Source organism: Pagrus pagrus (assembly GCF_965226575.1).
Source record: "Pagrus pagrus genome assembly, chromosome: 14".
Classification (NCBI taxonomy): Eukaryota; Metazoa; Chordata; class Actinopteri; order Spariformes; family Sparidae; genus Pagrus; species Pagrus pagrus.
Genome location: NC_140198.1, coordinates 25,121,662 through 25,141,520, shown reverse-complemented (window position 1 = coordinate 25,141,520; position 19,859 = coordinate 25,121,662). Strand labels below are relative to the sequence as shown.

The 19,859-nt window shown below is 39.1% G+C and overlaps 1 protein-coding gene across 1 annotated transcript in view; it reads left to right on the top strand.

The window, feature by feature from the left end:
• Positions 1–4,051: 4,051 nt before the first annotated feature.
• cltca (clathrin, heavy chain a (Hc)) overlaps positions 4,052–19,859 on the top strand; it is a 34,049-nt gene continuing 18,241 nt past the window's right edge. The window contains exons 1-5 of the mRNA XM_084374020.1: positions 4,052–4,363; positions 14,971–15,178; positions 18,682–18,950; positions 19,151–19,312; positions 19,418–19,531. Coding sequence (XP_084230146.1) covers positions 4,322–4,363; positions 14,971–15,178; positions 18,682–18,950; positions 19,151–19,312; positions 19,418–19,531 — 795 coding nt within the window. The 5' untranslated portion in view covers positions 4,052–4,321. The remainder of the gene's footprint in view (positions 4,364–14,970; positions 15,179–18,681; positions 18,951–19,150; positions 19,313–19,417; positions 19,532–19,859) is intronic.

Genomic DNA, 19,859 nt, shown 5'->3' with positions numbered 1-19,859 from the left:
ACGGTTCACTCCATTGTGCTTTTCTGTGTAACAGACTAAACAATAAGATATCAACATGACAGGACTCCAGAATTCAGTTTCTACTGACATTCCTGGTAAAAAAAACAAAAAACAAAAACATTCTTTACATGCAAATTCATTATTTATTAATGATTTCTGACCAAAAGCAAGTTGTAACAAACCAAAACCATAAACTACACACACAAACTTGGCATGACCTGTCACCTACTTCTGTATCTCCTATGAACTTAGGTAGCAATAGTATGTGCATGTCTGTTTGAACAAAAAGATTGGGAGAGATGATAAAAAGCACACTTTATGGTTCATTTTATCAGTTTCCAGTTGAACACGAGACACTCAAACTAATTAAAACTGTATCAAATCAGCTATGTCTAATTGAGGGCTCAGTCCACTAGATGGCAACAACATCCTAATGTGTCTGCACTGACAACTGGTTTACCATTGTTATTGAAATGACATTTAAGGTCAATTTAAAATGCCTGGAAAATTGTGTTTTTTGTTACCTGATCACATTTAGTGTTTGTGACAAAGTTAGTCAAATACAAGCTCTAAAAGTAAAGTGTTTATTTTTGGAGAGAACAGGTTTGACCTCCCCACTGTGGGTTTTGAATCATGTTAGGGCCACTGACTCAAACATATGTTTAACCAAAGTGCAAAAACAGAAGCAGGTCCCAACTCTGAGAAGTTTGCCATTCAGATCTTACATCAAAATGATTTGACTTCATTGGGTTAGCATAGGTACTTGTAACCTAAAACAAACTACTCCTCCTGTTGCCTGCAAGGTGCAAAGGCCCACGCAGTCAATTAATAACTTCACCTCCACCGCTGTTCAAAGGTTAGACCACAATATAGTTTGTAGAAATGAAATGAAAATATGGTGACTCAAGGTGATTTGTACAAGCATGTGTGTCAGAGTTTAGCTAAGCACGAAGACATTCAATGAAACAGGGAACTGAATGAACTTAACTCTGCTGAATGACAGACAAAAAGAGAGAGGATTTACGGACAGTGTTTGTGTAATCAGCATGTTTGTGTGATGACATTCCTCTAACCTCTGCCTCCTTAAGTGGAGCAATGAGAATGATAGAGAGAGAAGAGGGAAAAAGAGAGAGAGAACGGGAGAGCCAATAGGCCTTCTATGGGACTTTTCAACCCTGGGTCTGGATCCAAGTGTCAGTCCGCTCAGTCATCCCTGATGGGATCCTCCCAGCCACAGGGAGACACAGAGCTCCCATCTGTGCCTATATCCTTGCCAAAGCACTGGAGTGTACTAACGGTCATAAATCTGTAAAAGAGAGACAGTTACCTTTTTGTAAGCATGAGCTCACTTGCTACGCATATCTCAGGTCCAAGCATGCCTGCTCTTCTGCAGACCTCACTCGACTGCTTGATGAGCTGCAGGAGACGTGATACATTAAATAGTGATAGGGGCGTCTTGTTAGAGGATCTATAAGGAAAGACAAGGGCAAATGCTGCAGAATTACCAGCAATGCCCTTCATCTTACATGGAGCCTGAGGCTACATTCAGCCTCAGCAGGCCTGTGTGACATCCTTGCAGAGAGTCCAAAGGCTACTCTTTAATCGTGACACACATGGCTTCTCTGTTTGTGTCTGAGTCTTATGTGTCCTCAGCCTGTGAATCCATGGCAACAGCAGCGTGAATGGTCTATTCAGGACGGCCTCCACTGCACCCTCTGCCTCTGAAACTATAGATCAGCAAACCAGTTGCAGAGTTGGTTTGGCCCAGGTGTGCTGGACTTGGTCCCTAATCTATCTAATCTCAATAAAAAATAAATAAATAGGGAAACTACTTTTTTTATGCTCCATGCAATACTCTGTCGTCTGAGTAGAGAATGGTCTCTGCTGAAAATCATTCATTTGTGCTCTTGACTGCCAAATAATTATTTGGGTTTTAATCAGGATTGCTTGCCCAAAAATGTTCAGAAATCAAAATCTAGGTTTTGAGTTTAGAAGCTTTATTCATACATTTGGTGCTAAGAACAGATATTTGAGGCCTTTTAGATGTTGCACTTCTATATTTGTATGGATTTGCCTTAGGTTTGCTGGATATCAAAAACGTTGGGGGAAAATTGTGATTTTCAAACCAGATATCTGCTAGATTTCTTTAATATGGATGCAGTGTTGCAGGTTTGGGATGCAGGAACACTTCCCCTTAAAATTCAATTGTGAAATGTTTCAGTTGGGGTTGTTTTTGTATGTTTTTTTTTTTTCTTTTCTTTTCTTTTGAGTAGCTTTGGCCAGAGGATCCTCCTGGATGGATCCCAATCCAGATGTTGTCTGGTAGGACTCCTCCGATGCTCTTGGGACATTTCATTATTATGAAGCCACAGAAAAGCAACAACATCTCAAAGAAATTCAACATAATTTCTGGCCCAGTTTAATAACATTTCATTGATGTTTTTGAAAATAGTTTTTTGGCTGTTAATGAATCTGCAATTACTGTATTTGTTTATGTCATTTATGCGTAATAACTTAACTGAAATGTCAGCCCTGCTTAGAGTAGATTTTTGGCACTAATCTGGTCCTTCATTTGATTCCCATCTCAATATCTATACCATATGGATTTAAAGGGTAATTTAACCTATTTTACACATTTAAGTGTGTTTACATGTCTTGGGGGCTACTACTGCATGTGTGAAAAAGTAGTACAAAGCCTTTTAGAGGACACTGCATGTAATCTGTTAAATTAACTCCAGTGATGTCACACTGGCTAAATTGCATTGTGGGTAATGTAAGTGCCAGGTTTTGAAAAGGAAGAATAATGCATTGAATAAAAAAGGCAATATCTCTGGTTCTTCTGTATCGACTTTGATCATTTGTTCTTAAACTGTACAGTATCACTATGTAATATATTATATTATATTATATTATATATTTTATGATGTTCTTGCAGGAAAAAGTGTGAGGAAGTTACTTAATTCCCCAGACATGATGTGTGAAAAAATACTATGTGCTAATTTTCCTGTGACCACTCTTTCCTTCAGAAGCCATAATTGCTAACTCAGCAGAATGACAACTCCGCTCAAGAGTCAGCTCATTTGAGGAACAACTTTCCCAGAATTCAGTTTTACGTTGAGCAATAAGGTAACAGCTGCCAACAGAAATTGTGGATGTAAAAAAGGGAAATGATCACTTTGGTGCACACTCCACCCGACAGATCTTGCACGATTCTGACCAAAACACACACATTCTGCTGACAGAATTTCATGAAGATGTCACTATTTTATAGCCTATAATTTTAATTCTCAGATTGTCTTGAGAAGAAGCCATGAACAGAGACTTAATTCTTATATTTGAAGTTATATTTCAGTGCAAGACGGAACATTTGGTTCACATTATAATACTGCTTTGCTTGCAAGCTTTAGCTATGGAGTTATAGTTGGTGCAGGAAAACAATGTTAGTATGAAGCTGTCTGCTTATCTACATGAAATGTAAACCGTTTTAATAAATGCAACATTATATATACTGGGACACTACCACACACATGCTGCATGCACCTGTTAATGTATCTATAAAAGGTTTGTCATTGACATTTTGACAGCAATGTGGGTCATCGGTGTAGATGAAAGGTGAAAGCCAGGGTGATTTAAGATCACACGATGACAGAGAATGTGAAGCACACTGACTGGAAGCATATGAAACATAATTCTGATGAAAAGATGGTTTCTGAGTTCAAGAAAAAGTTGAATTTCTGGCTTGAGCTCAGTGTGTTCTGATTGGCTGAGAGGAACAAGTGTACAACACGTAGGACTGACGTTAATTTACAAAGACGAATGATGTGGCAAAAATCAAAGGGCGAATAGAAAGAAGTAGTTCTCCCATTTTACATTTCTCCTCGTATATTTTTATGTTGGAGTCTTGTGACGCTATTTTTAATTTCAAAGTGAATGCTAAACACTGTAAATTAGCGAGTTAGATCGTAATTTTATACGCCATAACGCACTTTTTACAAAGTGTGACTGCGTATCCATCCGCCTTATTGAGTGCACTTCCATTTCCGGGATGTTTTCTCTGCTGACCAACCTCCACCGCCATTGCAGGTCCAGGGAGTCGGTGTAGTGGCAGTCAGTCGTTAGCCAGGGGAAGCCCGCAAGTAAACAGTTTAGGGACGAATAAAAAAGTACCATCACACCGACAGTGCGTTTTACACAAGGCTTAGAATTAATTGATTTAGACTTTAGAATAGAGGCTCCCTGGCTGTCCGGCTAGGATCTGAGAGAAGAAGCCTTAGTTTGTTAGCATTAGTAGAAACCGGAGGAGAGTGAGAGAGGAACCGCCATGGCTCAGATCCTGCCTATTCGCTTTCAGGAGCACCTGCAGGTATGTGGATGAATGGATGGTTAAATTGTTAGGTAAAGTTTGTCTATTAGTCGCAACCGCTACGAGATTCTCATTTGCTCCAGAGACTTTTCAAACACAAGTTAAGGATTGCTAACAAGCTAAGTTAGCTTTTGCGAGCTATGCTAACTAGCCTGACAGGGTGGATGACGTTTATCTTAGTTAGCATTTAGCCTCCTTGCTAACACTTTGACTAGCCACCCTTGTTCATGTTATTAATGACAAAAGTCTACAACACAGAGACAGAAGGTACATACATATTGCTATTAAATCGCCAGAAGACAGGTTGTGTTAACCTAATCCTCTCTTGTGTTATATCGACCATGAACACATTCTCAGAAAAAGTATTCGTTTCCTCGTAGAGACGTTACTCACTGCTCTAGTACAGATGGTCACTGTCAATCCTGCGATAAGGATGATTGGTAAAATAACTCTAAATGTAATTCCTCATTCATTATCTCAGCAACTTACGTGTACTGACATGGTTGACTTGCATTCTTTGCACTTGTCGGCTCAAAGTAATGTGACAGCCGAATAAAAAGTGGAAATATTTAAACTTTTACAGTCAAGTTGTTTGTGTGACGTTGACATGCTATGAAATATGCATCGTCCTGTAATTAACTTTGAAAGAGAGTGTCCGACCTCAGGTGGATATCACGTTGGCTGGTTGTAGAAATGGTCATGTGATGTGTTGGCTTGATAGCTGTCCGGCTTCTCATGTTGAATGACTTTGTCAAAGTTGGCTTAAACTCAAACATTCACTGAGAATGACTTCTGTTTCATTCTTCTTCTGTTATCTGTGAGGAAAGCTCCCCCTCTGATCTGGCAGTAATACAGCTGATATTACACAGTTTTGTACTACTAGACAAACAGGTGTTTTCCTTGATTGTGCAGCCCGGTGTATTATCTGGACTGTGCTTGCTTCTTGGTTTAAAAGGCCACACCTTTACTATAACCCCAATCAAACTGCCGGTTGGTCAGGTTGAGGAAGTAGAAACAGTCACAGCTCCCAAGCGTGTGGGTTCAGTCTGGATTGCTGACTTTCAAGATGTGATGAATAAATGATAGAGACTTTTGGTGTTTCAGCCAAGCTTCAAATGAGAAATGTGATCCGTCTACCTCTCGGGTTCAAGAAACCATTTGTTTATTCAGTGTTTGTATTTGTTTTCTAGCCTGGTTTGAACACAGAAAGCTTTGGGCCTTGCAGCTTTATGAGACTGATGACTTTGGGCCTAGACAATTTAGTAGTGTTCCAGGCTGATCCTGTCGTTTCTCTGGTATTTCTTAATTTTAAGAGGCTTTCTGCTCAGCACTCGGTAATGATAACAGTGCTTCAACACTGATCCCTGAAGAGAGGTCAGAGGTCAGGGTCAGTACTATTGGAGTTAAATGTGACTTTCAGTATCAGTTCAACAGTGTGAATGAACCCAGGCCTCCTAGTCTGACTATATCTTCCAGCTACTACAAAACTTTTAATCTGACACATCTCACAGGAATAGCAAGGTTGAGGCTGTCAGATTTAGCCACTTTTTTTCAAATTTTTCTTTGCTGTTGATGATGCTAAAACAAGATATGTGTAAGAATTCCTGAAAAACTTCACCAGTGTCACAGTGCAGCTCAGCACTCATTGTAATTGCCATACTTAATGTGATTATAGCTGTTGATGAGTTAATATGTAGGCCTATCACAAAAGATTGTGAGAGACTGAGCTTCACAAAGCTATGCAAAGGTCTTTTGTTCATACAGCTACATTGAAATTATTATGGATGGATTTTTGAGTCCTTTGTTAAGTCCTTCTGATTACGGGAGTGGGAGTGAAAAGAGAGAGCAATACAGAACTGTTGAAGTACTGTGGGAACTGTGCATTTAAATTGAACTAATATTTTATCTTCAGTCAAGAGAAAGTCTTGTGCATCCGTGCCCTGACTCTACATCTGCAGTGAAATTACACTAGTAGATTTCAAATGTAATTATATTTCATTCAAGAAACCAGTATAGTTCCTTTTTGTCATTTATACTTGTTTATATGTTTAACTTTTATGTATATCTTCTTCATAATAATACAATAACTTGTTGCAGTTTAGTTCAGTTACATACCATACGTCACTGTAGTTCTCAGTGATATGAACAGTCAGACTGTGACTGAAGTGTGCTTTCTCTGATTTGTGTCATTGGAGCAGCATTCAAGGTCATTTCGTGTGACTAATCAACTCACAAGAGACCTCCAGCTCCTATCACTAATGCATGACCTGCATATGCTGTTTCATGCATGTTTCACAGAATACATTGCTTGAGCAGATGATGCACAATATTAGAGCTGGACGATATGACCTAAAATCTATAACAGAATACATTTTTCAATCACAATTAATGTTAATAATCACAAATGCGGTTTTTGGGTGTTGGCTCATTTCTGATTAGTTTGGCCTCAGGATTCTGTCCATTTGTCTTTTAGACTGTCAGTCAAGTAATAGCCTGCTTTAGATGCTGGTATGGCTCCTCACAGGAGGAAAGTTCTCCAAGCTCGTGGGTACAGTAGAGTCACAGGATCCTGGAGAGGCCAACCTGACATCAGCCTATGGTTCTTCTTTGGTGCTGTCATGATTTTTCACTCAGCTATTACAGCATACCGGCTAAGCAAAGCAGGTTTAAATACTGCAGTGTTGTTTTTTTAACTAGACTGTTTACTTTACCAATTGATTTAAAATAATGCCAATTAGTCATTTATTGTATCCTAATGTTCTTAATAAAGCTTATATGCATGGTTCATACATTGCCATTTTCTACATTATTTAGATATTTCTGGGCCCAGTGTAGGGAGTTAATACAAAGAGCCAGATGTAGACTAACTATAGGAGCATAAAAGTAAGTGTTTTAGTTGGCCTCTCTGTCTTCCTCCCTCCCCCTCCAACTTTTCACAATTGTGTGTCTTCTGTCATCCGGTCAACTTGCATAGCTTGCATTTTTATATATCATCCATTTATATAGTGTAGTGTAGACTCTAGTTAAAGAATTTTAATTGCAGAAGTGTCAAGTAAAATATTCTGCCTGTAAAGCCATCTTTTCTCACACAACATGATAAATGCAAGCAGTTTGTCATGCAGTCCTCTCTGTACACTTCTCCTAGCGAACAAGGAAAATATGTAACAATTAATAAATGAATGAATGATGATCAAACACCAGGAGCAGCACCTAATGCCCAAGAACTTATCAATGTTACTGTTCTGACCAATCAGCAACCCGTCTCAATTGAAATCTGTTCCTTGATACCTATCCCTGTTTGGGAGTTGGCTGTCTGTAATCATTAAAAATGGCTCTTGGATTCATATAATGACAACATGGTGCCCATTCTGTGTTGACAAAGGCTTCCCTTGCAAACAGTATTTAGCCAGCAGGGTTTGACAAGCCAGCTTTCCTTTCCGGTGCCAAAATACGCACTGTTGATGATTTGTGAAGGGAAAAGCAAAAGCTTAAGCTTATCAAATAGTGTGTTAATTCAGCAAAGTATTTCACATACAAGTCTTTAATGACATGTTACTGTTATTTAGTTTCTCTTCATACATGGATGCTTTCTAGGTATACACAGTAATTTTTTATGTTTACCAAACATGTCACAAGTTAGCTCTTCTGGCTAAAAGTATTACAAAACACCCACCAACAACCTTTTTGTTAAATGTTTAATATGTAGTTCACTTTTTGGAGCGTCTCCTGGAACACCTAGCAATAGTGTACATAACTATCACCTTTTTTCTTATTTCTTTTTCTTATTTGCACAGTTAGGCTGTCATTTCTAACAAAAGATTTTACGGACTACAATTATGACCCTATCTGTCCATCGTAAACATCCATTAGGAGCTAGTACCTTCTGGGCACAGTATCCTCCGATACTAACAGTTAACTTTGTGAATAAGATGTTATTATAACCACAAGGTATAAAATAAGTCCCAGACCATTTACAAAATAAATTTCCTCAAATACCATGTAGCAGTGTATGATTGGGCAGCACCATTGTTTTATTATTAAATGCAAGCCATAATTTTTTACAAATTTGCCTAGAATACTTCTATGAAAGGAAACAATTTAACTGGTTGCCAAATGTATACATATAGTTGTAAATTAGATGTCTCTGGTCTGAGAAAGGATTCAGTTCCCTGAATATTCAGAAATGATGTGACTTGAAATCTTGAAGTGCCCACACTAAATGTGCATAATTCAGATTTATTTTCAGTGGTGTTGGATAGTAAAATTAATTTGTTCTTGCCACATACCTGTACCCACTCTCTTCCTGGTGGGAAGAGTGTGCCATGCTCTTTAAATATCACCTACAAGGTTTGCATGTTGCACTTTGAACTGTGCTAGTGACTGACCAGCTGATATCTCGTGACAGGCAGTTGAGGATACAGATCTGCTGAACACTTGACATTCTGCAGCACTGTTTAAATGTAAGATAAAGCCTGCATCTGGCGGAAAAAAGGAAACTGCAGTCCCAGAACCACCTCAGCAGAACTGGCCTGGAGTGAAGATGGAGATGGATGGGGTCCAGAAACCCATGCATTCCTTCCTTCAACCCCCTCCATCCCCTCTTATCTATGGTCACATGTCCCCCACTAGTGTCACATGGTAGTGGAGGAGGCAGAACTGGGCAGGCCTGTTGTTTCAGTGCTGGTAGACAATGGGTCCCTGGTTTCCTGTTGTGGAGCACTGCATTGAAGTGCTGCAAGCCTCAGCACATTACATAGCACATCCTTCCCTGCCCTGCCTTGAACTGTACATGTGTGGGATACACACACTGACACACAACGGCTTGTTTCTGCTGAGCAAGATGCTGCTTTCCTTTGAAGGAAGAGCATACCGGTTAAATCAACAGATGGGACTCCCTTGTGGTCATTAGGAATAGTTCAAATCTGCTGGCTGGTTCTGTCTCTGAGAGATTCAGTAGCAACCATACCCTCAATTTCATGGTTTTTAACTGGAATTTGCTCAGTTTGACTCAGCTTCCTTACGAGAAAGCATTGTGTGCTTTAAGCTGGATGACTGTCTGCTATGGATCAGCTTAAATGAGCAAGACAACTTCCTCACTAGGGCTGTTATTTGTATTGAGCAAGAGTTGCACAGAAAATGTTTTTGATTTTTGCGACCCATATCATATCTATGCCTGATATATTGCAACTGTTGCAGTGGGTCCATATGCTATAGAACAATAATGATGGAAAAATACAAACATGTTCAGATAATTTTATGCCATAGTTAATGTTTTCACATTTAAGTTGAAGTACTTGCAATTCTCTTAAATTATTTCAGACATCGAGGAACATTATAAATAAGGACAGTTACTAACAATGAAGCATTTTTCATTCAAGTCTAATTCTGAATGTATTAAAGTTACACATAAACCAATGAATGAAATGAAATGAAATCAAGATTATATGGTATTGACCGTTATAGGCCAGGATGACCCTAAAACTCCTTTTAAATTATATGTGAGTGAACTCTGTGTGGGGATGTTCATTACCCTGTTTCCCATTAGTTTTCATTCCCTGATAAAAGGATGGGATTTGCTCAGACTTAAGCTGGTGTGTTTTGGTTCTTCTCTACAGTGCACTTGCTCACACTGTGAAAGAGCTGATAAGATCATCCTACCCTCTGATTCGAGCTGCAACTGCGTCCTTACATTGAAGGTTTATTTCACTTAGGGCTTTGCAATAAGCCTATATCCAGATGCAAATTTCCTGCCTTCATCCATGCCTTGCAGAAGAACGCAAAGAATCGTCAAAATGACGAGTGAAAAATAGTCCAGTAAAGGCTGTGATTTGCTATACAACTAAATAACTAAATAAACAATATCATCGTCATATTTGCAGCCCTAATTATATTTAGTACGTTTATGACATCTAGAGCAGGGTCATGAGTGTTTGCATACTTGGCCACTGTACTTTTGTAGAATGTGAAGGGTATTGTTTCCACCATATATTCAGGAGTGGTGCTGTGTTACAGCAACTGATTTTATCTCTCATGGACTTTTTGAATTTCACTATGTAGACTTTGATAACATGTTGTTCTACAAAAGTTACAGCAAAGACATTCTTTATCAGTAGTTGTTGCATACTGTATGTCAACTCATTCCTTCAGGCCGTAGTATATCATCATGTTTAGTTGAGTGATTGGTGCAACTGAAATAAATCTTCAATAAAACATCCAATAAGTTAGCGATAAAATGGCACTAATTTCCTGACACTGTCTTGATAAAGTTCCTGAGCAATTAGCTGACAGTCTTCTTTACTGGTTGACATTACCTGTAGACATTTCAGTGAGGCTCACATTCTTTTTCGTATTTGGATGGCAATTTTGCTCTCTCTAGTGCAAAAATATTGCCTCGCAGAGACACTAATTTAGGACATGCCCTACTATAATGTCATGTCATTGAATCTGTAGTTCTGAAAGAACGGAGTGAGGCAAAAAAGGTTAAGTTAACGGTTTGTCAAGAGACTAATGATGTTAATGCATAGTGTAATAGTGAGTCACTATGTCTTTGCTGGCATTTCATTGCTGACATCGCAGATGACCACTGGTCTGGTGTCACAACATTAGCCTTCAGGTGCTCATGTAAATTGATTCTTTTATTCCTCTTTCTGACTGTGTTTTTTTCTCTCTATCAGCAAGCTTTACACTGCATCCATTTGAAATATAAGACGTTTCTTATTGTTTTCGTCAGTAATTCCTTCCTAAACTGCTGAATACACTCACCAGATGAGCTTGTTGATTGTAATGCTAGTGTACACATGGCACTCTCCTTCTCACTCCTCCCTTAGATTGCTGTCCAGTCTCCGTTTTGCTCTCCACTCGCTACCCTGTTGTTAATTAGCTGCTGATTGATCCAAAGGTTTTGGGCTCTCATCAAAGCTTGTGCTAACAGCTAAGCTAAATGCAGCAGCGCCGAGGCCAGGGCAGGCTAAGCTAAATGACTAAACGATTTTCCACAGTTGGTTGTAGCTCCACTGGTTTGACCTGCTTTCACCCAAATTCCTGCTCATTGATGTCACAGCAGCCCACAGCCGTGTTTTACTACGAGGTTTCCATAGCAAACCAGTCAGACAGACCAAACTGTGGTGTGGTCCATTACCCTGCAGTGCAACATCTGTCTGTTTGTTTTTCTTTATTTCAAGGGACAGAGGTACCATATTAGGCCATGCCGCTCTTTCCTGTTTTACAAATGCCTTTCATTGTGAATGAAAGGGCTTCCTGCTGATCCCAGAATAGATGGCAGATGGAAGGGAGAGCGAGTGAGTGAGAGAGAGCACATAAATCTGTCTCAAAAACTATTGTGTAATAATAGAGGATAACCCCCCTCTTACGTAGACATACCTAGGTCTGGTTTACAAAGACTAGGGAAACAATTTTAAGAAAGTTCAATTCACACAGTCTTAGATCTCAGAGCCACTACAGGAGATGGACCTTCTGATATTGTTACAAAAGATCAGCCCTGCGTTAAATCTATGTTGAGTGAGTCCATTTCAAGGAAGATGGCGGTTCTGATCAAGCAAATGGTTGCTAGTTATCACTGAAAGCAGATTGATTCCGTATCTAAGGTACAGGCTATTCTCCCTGTTGGATCTGTCCCTTTGTGTGGTGTTGGAATAAATGTTGCCTCAGTAAACAAGGCTTCCCTCCTGGACAATGGCAGAGGTAAGAGTCATGGAAGCAGCGATGACGTTTCTGTATGATGTCACCCTCCACGGTAATAAAAAAAAATGTGAAAAACTGTAGCGAAAGCTTGCTACAGACCAGTTTTCAGTCCTTTTCCCATAGCTGATAGTAACACTTGTTCTGTCATGTCATTTATCACTATGTCATTGAGAGGGGACCAGGTTACACACCAGTGAAAGAATGTGGGTGGGGCAGGGCTTGGGGAGGGTGTGTCCTGTCATTGATAAAAGGTGTTGCCATTTCGTTGAGCCATTTCGTTGAGCAATTCCTGGAACTGTGGTTTGTGTTAGCTGATTAGGACTCAGCTACAGCAAATTGTTGACAGTGGAGCCACATTATATCATTAGCAAGGCTTGAAAAGAACACTTGCTGCCAAACTTGGGTAAATTGTGTTTGGCAAGCTTAGTAGGCTCTTTGGCAGAGATCCAATTAGTGTTCTCAAAACTGCTCTTGATATTTAAAAAATGAAATTATGGGGCCAGCAAATTAGGAACCTGCTAACCTCTATGGCTGGTAAATTATTGCAGTTATTAATGATTGCCATTAGGATACAGAACGTAGGTTATTAGAATGTAAATTAACATTTCGCTGTTCATCAAATTGCATTAGCTTTGCAGTCTTTATGTAATTTTATTATAGTTATCATGACCACGGTTAAACATTCAACTTCTCTTTATTCAGTTGCCTCATAAAGAGAAGTTTTGTCAGATTGTCTGCCTCTGCAGCTGTGCACGTATTGCTGTGGTGTTACTCTAATAATTTCAATAAGTTAAGAATTGAGAAAAGTGTAAAAAAAACAAAAAACAGACTGTACTTAAATTAAGAGACTTTTTTGCAGTCTTGTTAGGGGAACAAAACAATCAGAAGACACTTTACTGGCAGCTAATGACAGCAAATTATGTGTAAGTAATTAATTGTGTCTGTATACATGTGTTTCTTTTGTCTGTTCTAGGTGAAGTGATGCTAGAAATAATTAAGTCTAGTCAGCTCTATGGCAAATTGAAATTAGGTCATAACAACGGTGCAAATAATTCACCAAAAAATAAAATTGGGACGTATCGAACCAGCTGTTGTCTCAAGTTTGATCAGGAAATAATGTCAGGTACTTTTTCGACATTTGTACAACTGAATCGTATTGCCGACAGGTTGTGCAAGAAGAGGAAGTTGCCACAGCAAAACATGGCCTATACAAAATGTTTTTGGTAGTTTCATTTCCTTCAGGTTTACCTCGCAAGTGCATTGCCATTTGCAATTTCTTAGCAGGGAGACACAAAAGAGTGTTCTGTGGTTTCTGTTGATTTCATTTAGAATTGTAACCATGATACATGGTTTGTACTTGTACCAGAATCTTCACGCTCCATCCCAGATCTGTTTGGCACTACCCTCAGTAGGTAGTGCTGTGTCAGGGTTTGTGTGAGGCAGGCAGGATGCCCTGTTTCCAGCCTTGGCAGTGAGCTGGGCTGCAGAGCTTGCTGGTGTTATGAGCTGCAGAGCATTTCACCCATAACCTCAGGCTTTTGTTTTTATACAGGTTAAATCTCTTTATGTCCTGTTTGCTCTGCTGGGACCTGTAAATCAGGGAAGCTAAGGCAACACTGCTGAACTGTGGTGTACTTTTACTGGTTGATAGTGTTAGCCTTAGGATTCAAATGAGTCATTTGTGTGATTTAACATAATATGATCATTTATCACAGGTGACTGTTGTGGTGGTATGACAAAATTGTCTTCATTGCGGCAATCGCAGTACTCGTAGCCTTGACAAACTGCATCTTTACCAAATACAATGGACTGCAAGAAGTCAGACTGCAGCGAGACTACAGTGTTGTGAAATATGGTTGTAGTTTCCTGTTTGGCCCATGCTTTGAGAATTTGGCGTTGGATTAGCCCTCCACCCATCCCAGCTCTCTAACTGTTGTGAACACTACAGCTCCATGTGTCCAAAGAGCCTCTGCTCAGTGTCAGGCCTGGTGACCTCATCAACTGGCTGTTGTAGTGCGAAGCAGCTGAGTCTAATGCTGTGTTTCCACTGCATGGTACGACTCGGCTCACCCTTTTTTTTTTACTTTCTATTGTAAAAAGTTTTGTATAGTACCTGGTACTTTTTTGGTATCACCACAGTTGATGTTGCAATCGCTGATACAATGGTGCAGATCTCTGATTGCTCAGAGAGAGAATAGTCACTAGAACAGTCACTTGTGCGACACAGACATCCTGCACACTGCAAATTTGGACCGCAATTGTTTTATTCACTCAACCCAGATTTTTTAAAAAAAGGAAGCTGCCATGCCATGGTCAACTGATTTTGTTGCCAATGAAAAGATATCAGAAACAAAGTAACGCTCATAATGAAGATCAGCAATGAAGAGCCTTGCTTCCATTGAGAGTGGCAAAAATAATTCAGAAGAGTATCTGATACCAAAAGCACGTTGAGTTGAGCCAAGCTGTACCATGTAGTGAAAACACAAAAACATTGAATACTGTTGTTTTTTGGTCAGCACAAGGCATTTTAATTTGACTGACTTTTGAATATAATATTATCACTGTGCACAATGTACACTGGGGTCCTTGTGTCCCATGGCACTGCAACACTTGAAAGTCATTTCCTGCTGCCTGACAAATAAGAACTTTTTTCTCCCTCCTTTATTTTGCCTCATTGTTTCCTGGGCACCCCTTGGTAATATATTCCATTAGTTGACAGTGAGATTAAAATAAACTAGAGCTTCCTCGTCTCGAATGGCAACCTGGAGAGGAGACTGTGACAGGAAGAATGTAATCTCATTGATGTCATTGATTTTCTTTGCAAATGATATTTAACAGTAACCTTTTGCAGGCTATTTCTGGTCAACCTAACATACCCCTCCACTTTTTTCCCCCTTCCCTTTTAGCTCCAAAATTTAGGGATCAATCCAGCTAACATAGGCTTCAGCACTCTAACCATGGAGTCGGATAAGTTCATCTGTATCCGGGAGAAGGTGGGCGACCAGACTCAAGTGGTGATCATTGACATGGCGGACCCAAATACGCCTATCCGCAGGCCCATCTCAGCCGACAGCGCCATCATGAATCCAGCCAGCAAGGTCATTGCACTTAAAGGTAAGGCAGAGTTTTGGTATGGCAGAGGCCACATTTCTTGAAATCAGTGTAGGAACTACCAGAGAAAAAGAGAACAACAACAATGATGTTACTTCAGTGTTGTTTATTAACTAGCCCCCTGCAGCAGTAAATTCTGACATGTCTGTTCAACTTAGAGACATTATCCATTAAATGATTAAGATTATTTATAAATTATTATTTTCATCTATTTATGTCCATACACATCCAGTTACTTTAGTTTTCTGCTGTGAAGTAATTTTTATTGGCCAACATGTATGTTTTTTCCAAACATTTGTCCTGTAACTATTCAAAGTAGCATATTTTTAATTCTTTTTGTCCAGCATCATGATTGCTTTGACTTTTTTGTTGTTTTTGTTTTTGTCTTTTCTATGTTCTTTTTTTTTTCTTTACTGCTTTCTTATGTGTTTGCAGACGGTGAGTTGAAATTTAACTACTTTGCTGTGGAAGTAAAATCCTGTTTAAGACCGTATCTATGAATTTATCCGATTCAGAATTGCCCTCTTTAGTAAACACATGAAGCTTACAGACTGTATTGATTACAGCTGACATTACTTTATCCACCATTGTATAGCAGTGGAAGTTGCCTCGCTAAGTCAATGGCCTAGCGTATAATATTTTTCATATTTCTTAACCAATTTCTGAATCATTATTTGGACCTTCTTCCACATCTAGGCCATTGAACACATTTCTTCATAAACAGGATTTAGCTTTCACAGCCTTATAGCTTGCTGGCATTCCATCATTTTTATTACATGTATAAGTGATTTAGAAGCTGTTTTACATATGGTAATACTGTGGGTAAAAACTATTTCATTTTAATTCACATTTCTTCTTGATTTTCATTTGAAATCCATGTCTTAGTCCACCTGTGTGAAGTGGTAATTGCCCAAACCTGTTGTCTCACTTGTTTCTCAACTGTGTTTAATAGATGTTCATTCATTCAGCGATAAAGTTCTCTATAGCAAGGACTGAAAATTAGTGTTTGCTCCAACTATCAGACATCGTAGACCTGTAGCCTTTATAGGAAGTCTGATGGCATCTGATAGCTACATTGATTTGATTTCTCATGTTCCTGATGTGACAGTAGTCCCAGATAGGAAGTGAACTGGGTTAATAACCTGTGAGACTCGTAGTCAGGGGGTGAAAAGTTAAGTTAATGAACACTTGCTGTTCAACTGTGAAATGGCTATATCATTTTGATCATTTGCAATGGTTGCAAGGGCATTAACATGAGCAAATTATTTATCTCAGCTTATTTTACCAATGTTATTATGTAAACCACTTACGAGGCTTTAAAGCATTTGTTTTAAGTGAACGTATCTAGTGAACATCAGAATTTCTGTTGGGTTGATACATGGCTGTTGATGGTAAAAGAACTTTGCAGATTTTCTGCAGCTCTTTTAAATGTATCTACTTTTTGAAATTAGTTAAACAACCTTCCTTTGCTGACTGTCCTCCCTACTGAGGACATGGTTCAATGTGCAGTTATAAAACTTTGTGCTGAACTTTTATAGAGTTGTAGCTCATTGCTGACAAACATGTGACACATCGTCATAAGCAGGAGTGAGCATAGACCTATCTCTGCTCATTATGCTGACAGGTTAAATGATAGACATCAAACACACAAGGCTCCTTGTTTTGACTATTTTAGGAGAAGCAAATTTGTTATTGTTATTTGTAACGTTCACCCTGATAATGTTTGCAATTTTCTACTAAAGTTATTGTCTTAATGCTCCAAATAAGAATCCAGTGATCCCTCAGTTTGTAGTAAACAGGGTCATCTTGTTATTAGGAGAGGTCAGAAAATGTTTCTTGTAGAAAAAAAAAGAATTAAAAAAACAGAATTGAGCAAAAAATTGGGAGGAAGAGGCAATAAAAACACAATTTTTTTCATAAAACCTAAAAGCAATGAGTCTTACAAATACAGTAACATTTCAGCAATCCACATTCTTCATCAGCCATAGCATACAAGTTGTGTTATTACAGAGGATATGTTTTTAAGGGAAAAGACCAGTCATTAGTTTTGTAGCGTAGGATAAGTGTAGACGCTTCCTCCCTCTTTCTTCCCTCACTGTCTTCTCTGCTCAGTCTACCATAATGATGCTTCTCATGTGACACAGTATCGAGCCTTAATCTTTTCATGTAACCATGTCTGAAGAACAGACGCAATACGCACACACACCTCAAACAGCTGATCATGAATCATAATTCAATTATAAATTCCTTTGCTTGCTCGTTGAAATTTGGCTGCTGCTGCAAGTGGTCCATTCACCACACTGCTTATTGTCCTCTGATCCCATGGCTTAGTGATGGCAAAATGATCTTGACTGTTGTGCTAACGTATTGGTCTTTACTTTTTCTCACTTTTTTGACGAGTATTGAATAATGAGCAAACAAGGAAGTCACACTGCTTTTTAATAAAGCTTTAGCTCACTAAATTAACCCTAACTAATACACAAAAATGCAGGTGAGTGCACCTTTTTTGAGCATTTAGTTTCTGATCTTTTATCAGGACATCACAAAACATCTTAACTCAATTCTAGACAATCAACCATAATCATTATTGGAAACCTTTCCTTTGACGCTTGTCCAAAAGTCTCCTAATTGCTTAAAACCTTCCCTTCCCCTGTAATTGTGCCTTCACGTATCTGTTTAACTGTCGTGTTCAAGTGTTGTATATTGAACTCAGATGCAGATGTGTTTGCCTTCTTTGTGAGTTGTTTGTTTCTTGCTTCCACCCTCTGTCTGCTTTGTTTCTGTCAATGAAGACTTTTCATTTAATGGGGCTGACCAAGTAGTCGGACATAATAATACATTACATATGCTGAGTACATTTATCAAACATCTTTCCAGAGCTGTGGTCAGTTTAGTTAAATACTGGGTTTACTATTGCATATTCTTAATTTACAATAAGAAAGAGGTATGCATGTATTACGTTATTCACGCTCTCACAAAAACTATAAGGTGCTTCTATTAGTTATTGATCATTGAAAGTAACCTTCCTCTTACTAATAACTTATTCATTTACTTAACTTACATAACTCTACTTTAATCTGGTATTGGGCAGCTCTGTAGTTATGTATTGGTATTAGCCTGCCAAATCATAATATAACTGCATAGTTCAGAACAGAACAATGTACTTGCTTGAAGTGCGCTTAATTGACAGAGTGACACCTAGTGTAGCCTCTCTGGAGGCCTAAATTTAATTTATTTCACTTGCTTCATTATTTCTATGCCAGTCGTCTCACTACACTTCACATGTAACATAATTTCCGACTACAGCATGTATGGCATCCCCTTTCTATCAGTCATGGCGTCGTTGCTTGATGACCTCTGTGTCATGACTACCAATATTTCAAATTTTAATCTCCCTCTTCTATTGAAATTTGGTGCATTTCTTTTCCTATGTGTGGACACGCTGTCGTCAGAAACTAAAACATTCTTCTGGGGCCTGGCTCCTGCCCCCTTTCTCCCCCCTCTAGCCGCCAAAACCCTTCAGATCTTCAACATTGAAATGAAGAGCAAGATGAAGGCACACACCATGACGGACGATGTTACCTTCTGGAAGTGGATCTCTCTTAACACAGTTGCACTCGTGACTGACAATGCCGTCTACCACTGGAGCATGGAGGGTGACTCGCAGCCTGTGAAAGTCTTTGACCGCCACTCCAGCCTGGCAGGTTGCCAGATCATCAACTACCGCACTGACGCCAAGCAGAAATGGCTCCTGCTCATCGGCATCTCAGCCCAGGTAATCTGCTGCTCATGTCTTAATATTAAACATATTAAGTCCAACTGTAATGGTCATCACAGAAAATATATAGTAGATAACTTGTTTGCATAAATGACCATAGATGCACAGTAGCTTGCCTTTAGTATTTGTCAGTTTGTTGTATACATATTTACTTATATATTTTTGTTTTGCCTTTTTCTTTTTCTTTTTTTTTTTAGCAAAATCGGGTGGTAGGAGCCATGCAGCTCTACTCTGTTGACAGAAAGGTCTCTCAGCCCATCGAAGGCCACGCTGCCAGCTTTGCCCAGTTCAAGATGGAGGGAAATACAGAGGAGTCGACGTTGTTCTGCTTCGCGGTCAGAGGCCAGGCTGGAGGAAAGGTGACTGATGTTAATGCCTTATCAGTGGAAACAGATTTTAATGTCATGTGCATTGATGTAACAAATCCTCCCTGTTTCTCATGTGTATTCTCACTTTCAACGCAGTTGCACATCATTGAAGTGGGGACCCCACCAACTGGCAACCAGCCATTTCCAAAGAAAGCAGTGGATGTGTTCTTCCCTCCAGAAGCCCAGAATGACTTCCCTGTGGCCATGCAGGTGTGGACCTGGCTCAGACTAGAGCTGTCACTTATTCAAAAAGTCTATGCTAAACAAATTTGAACTAAGACGTTGGCACGGGACAATATGAAAACTTCATCTCATGATTATCCTGGCCGAAATAATTGCAGTTCACGATACTATTCCCATAATCATCAAAATATGCTCAAAACTCTACCTTACATTTTGTTAAGAGACAAATATTTTTAAAAAATCCTTTTTTTAAATAAGGTAATCATAAATTAAAAGGTCTGCCTGCATAAATAAAGGATAGATAAATGTTGGGCTGCTCATCTCCAATTTTGGAATGACTAGAAAGATGCAGACT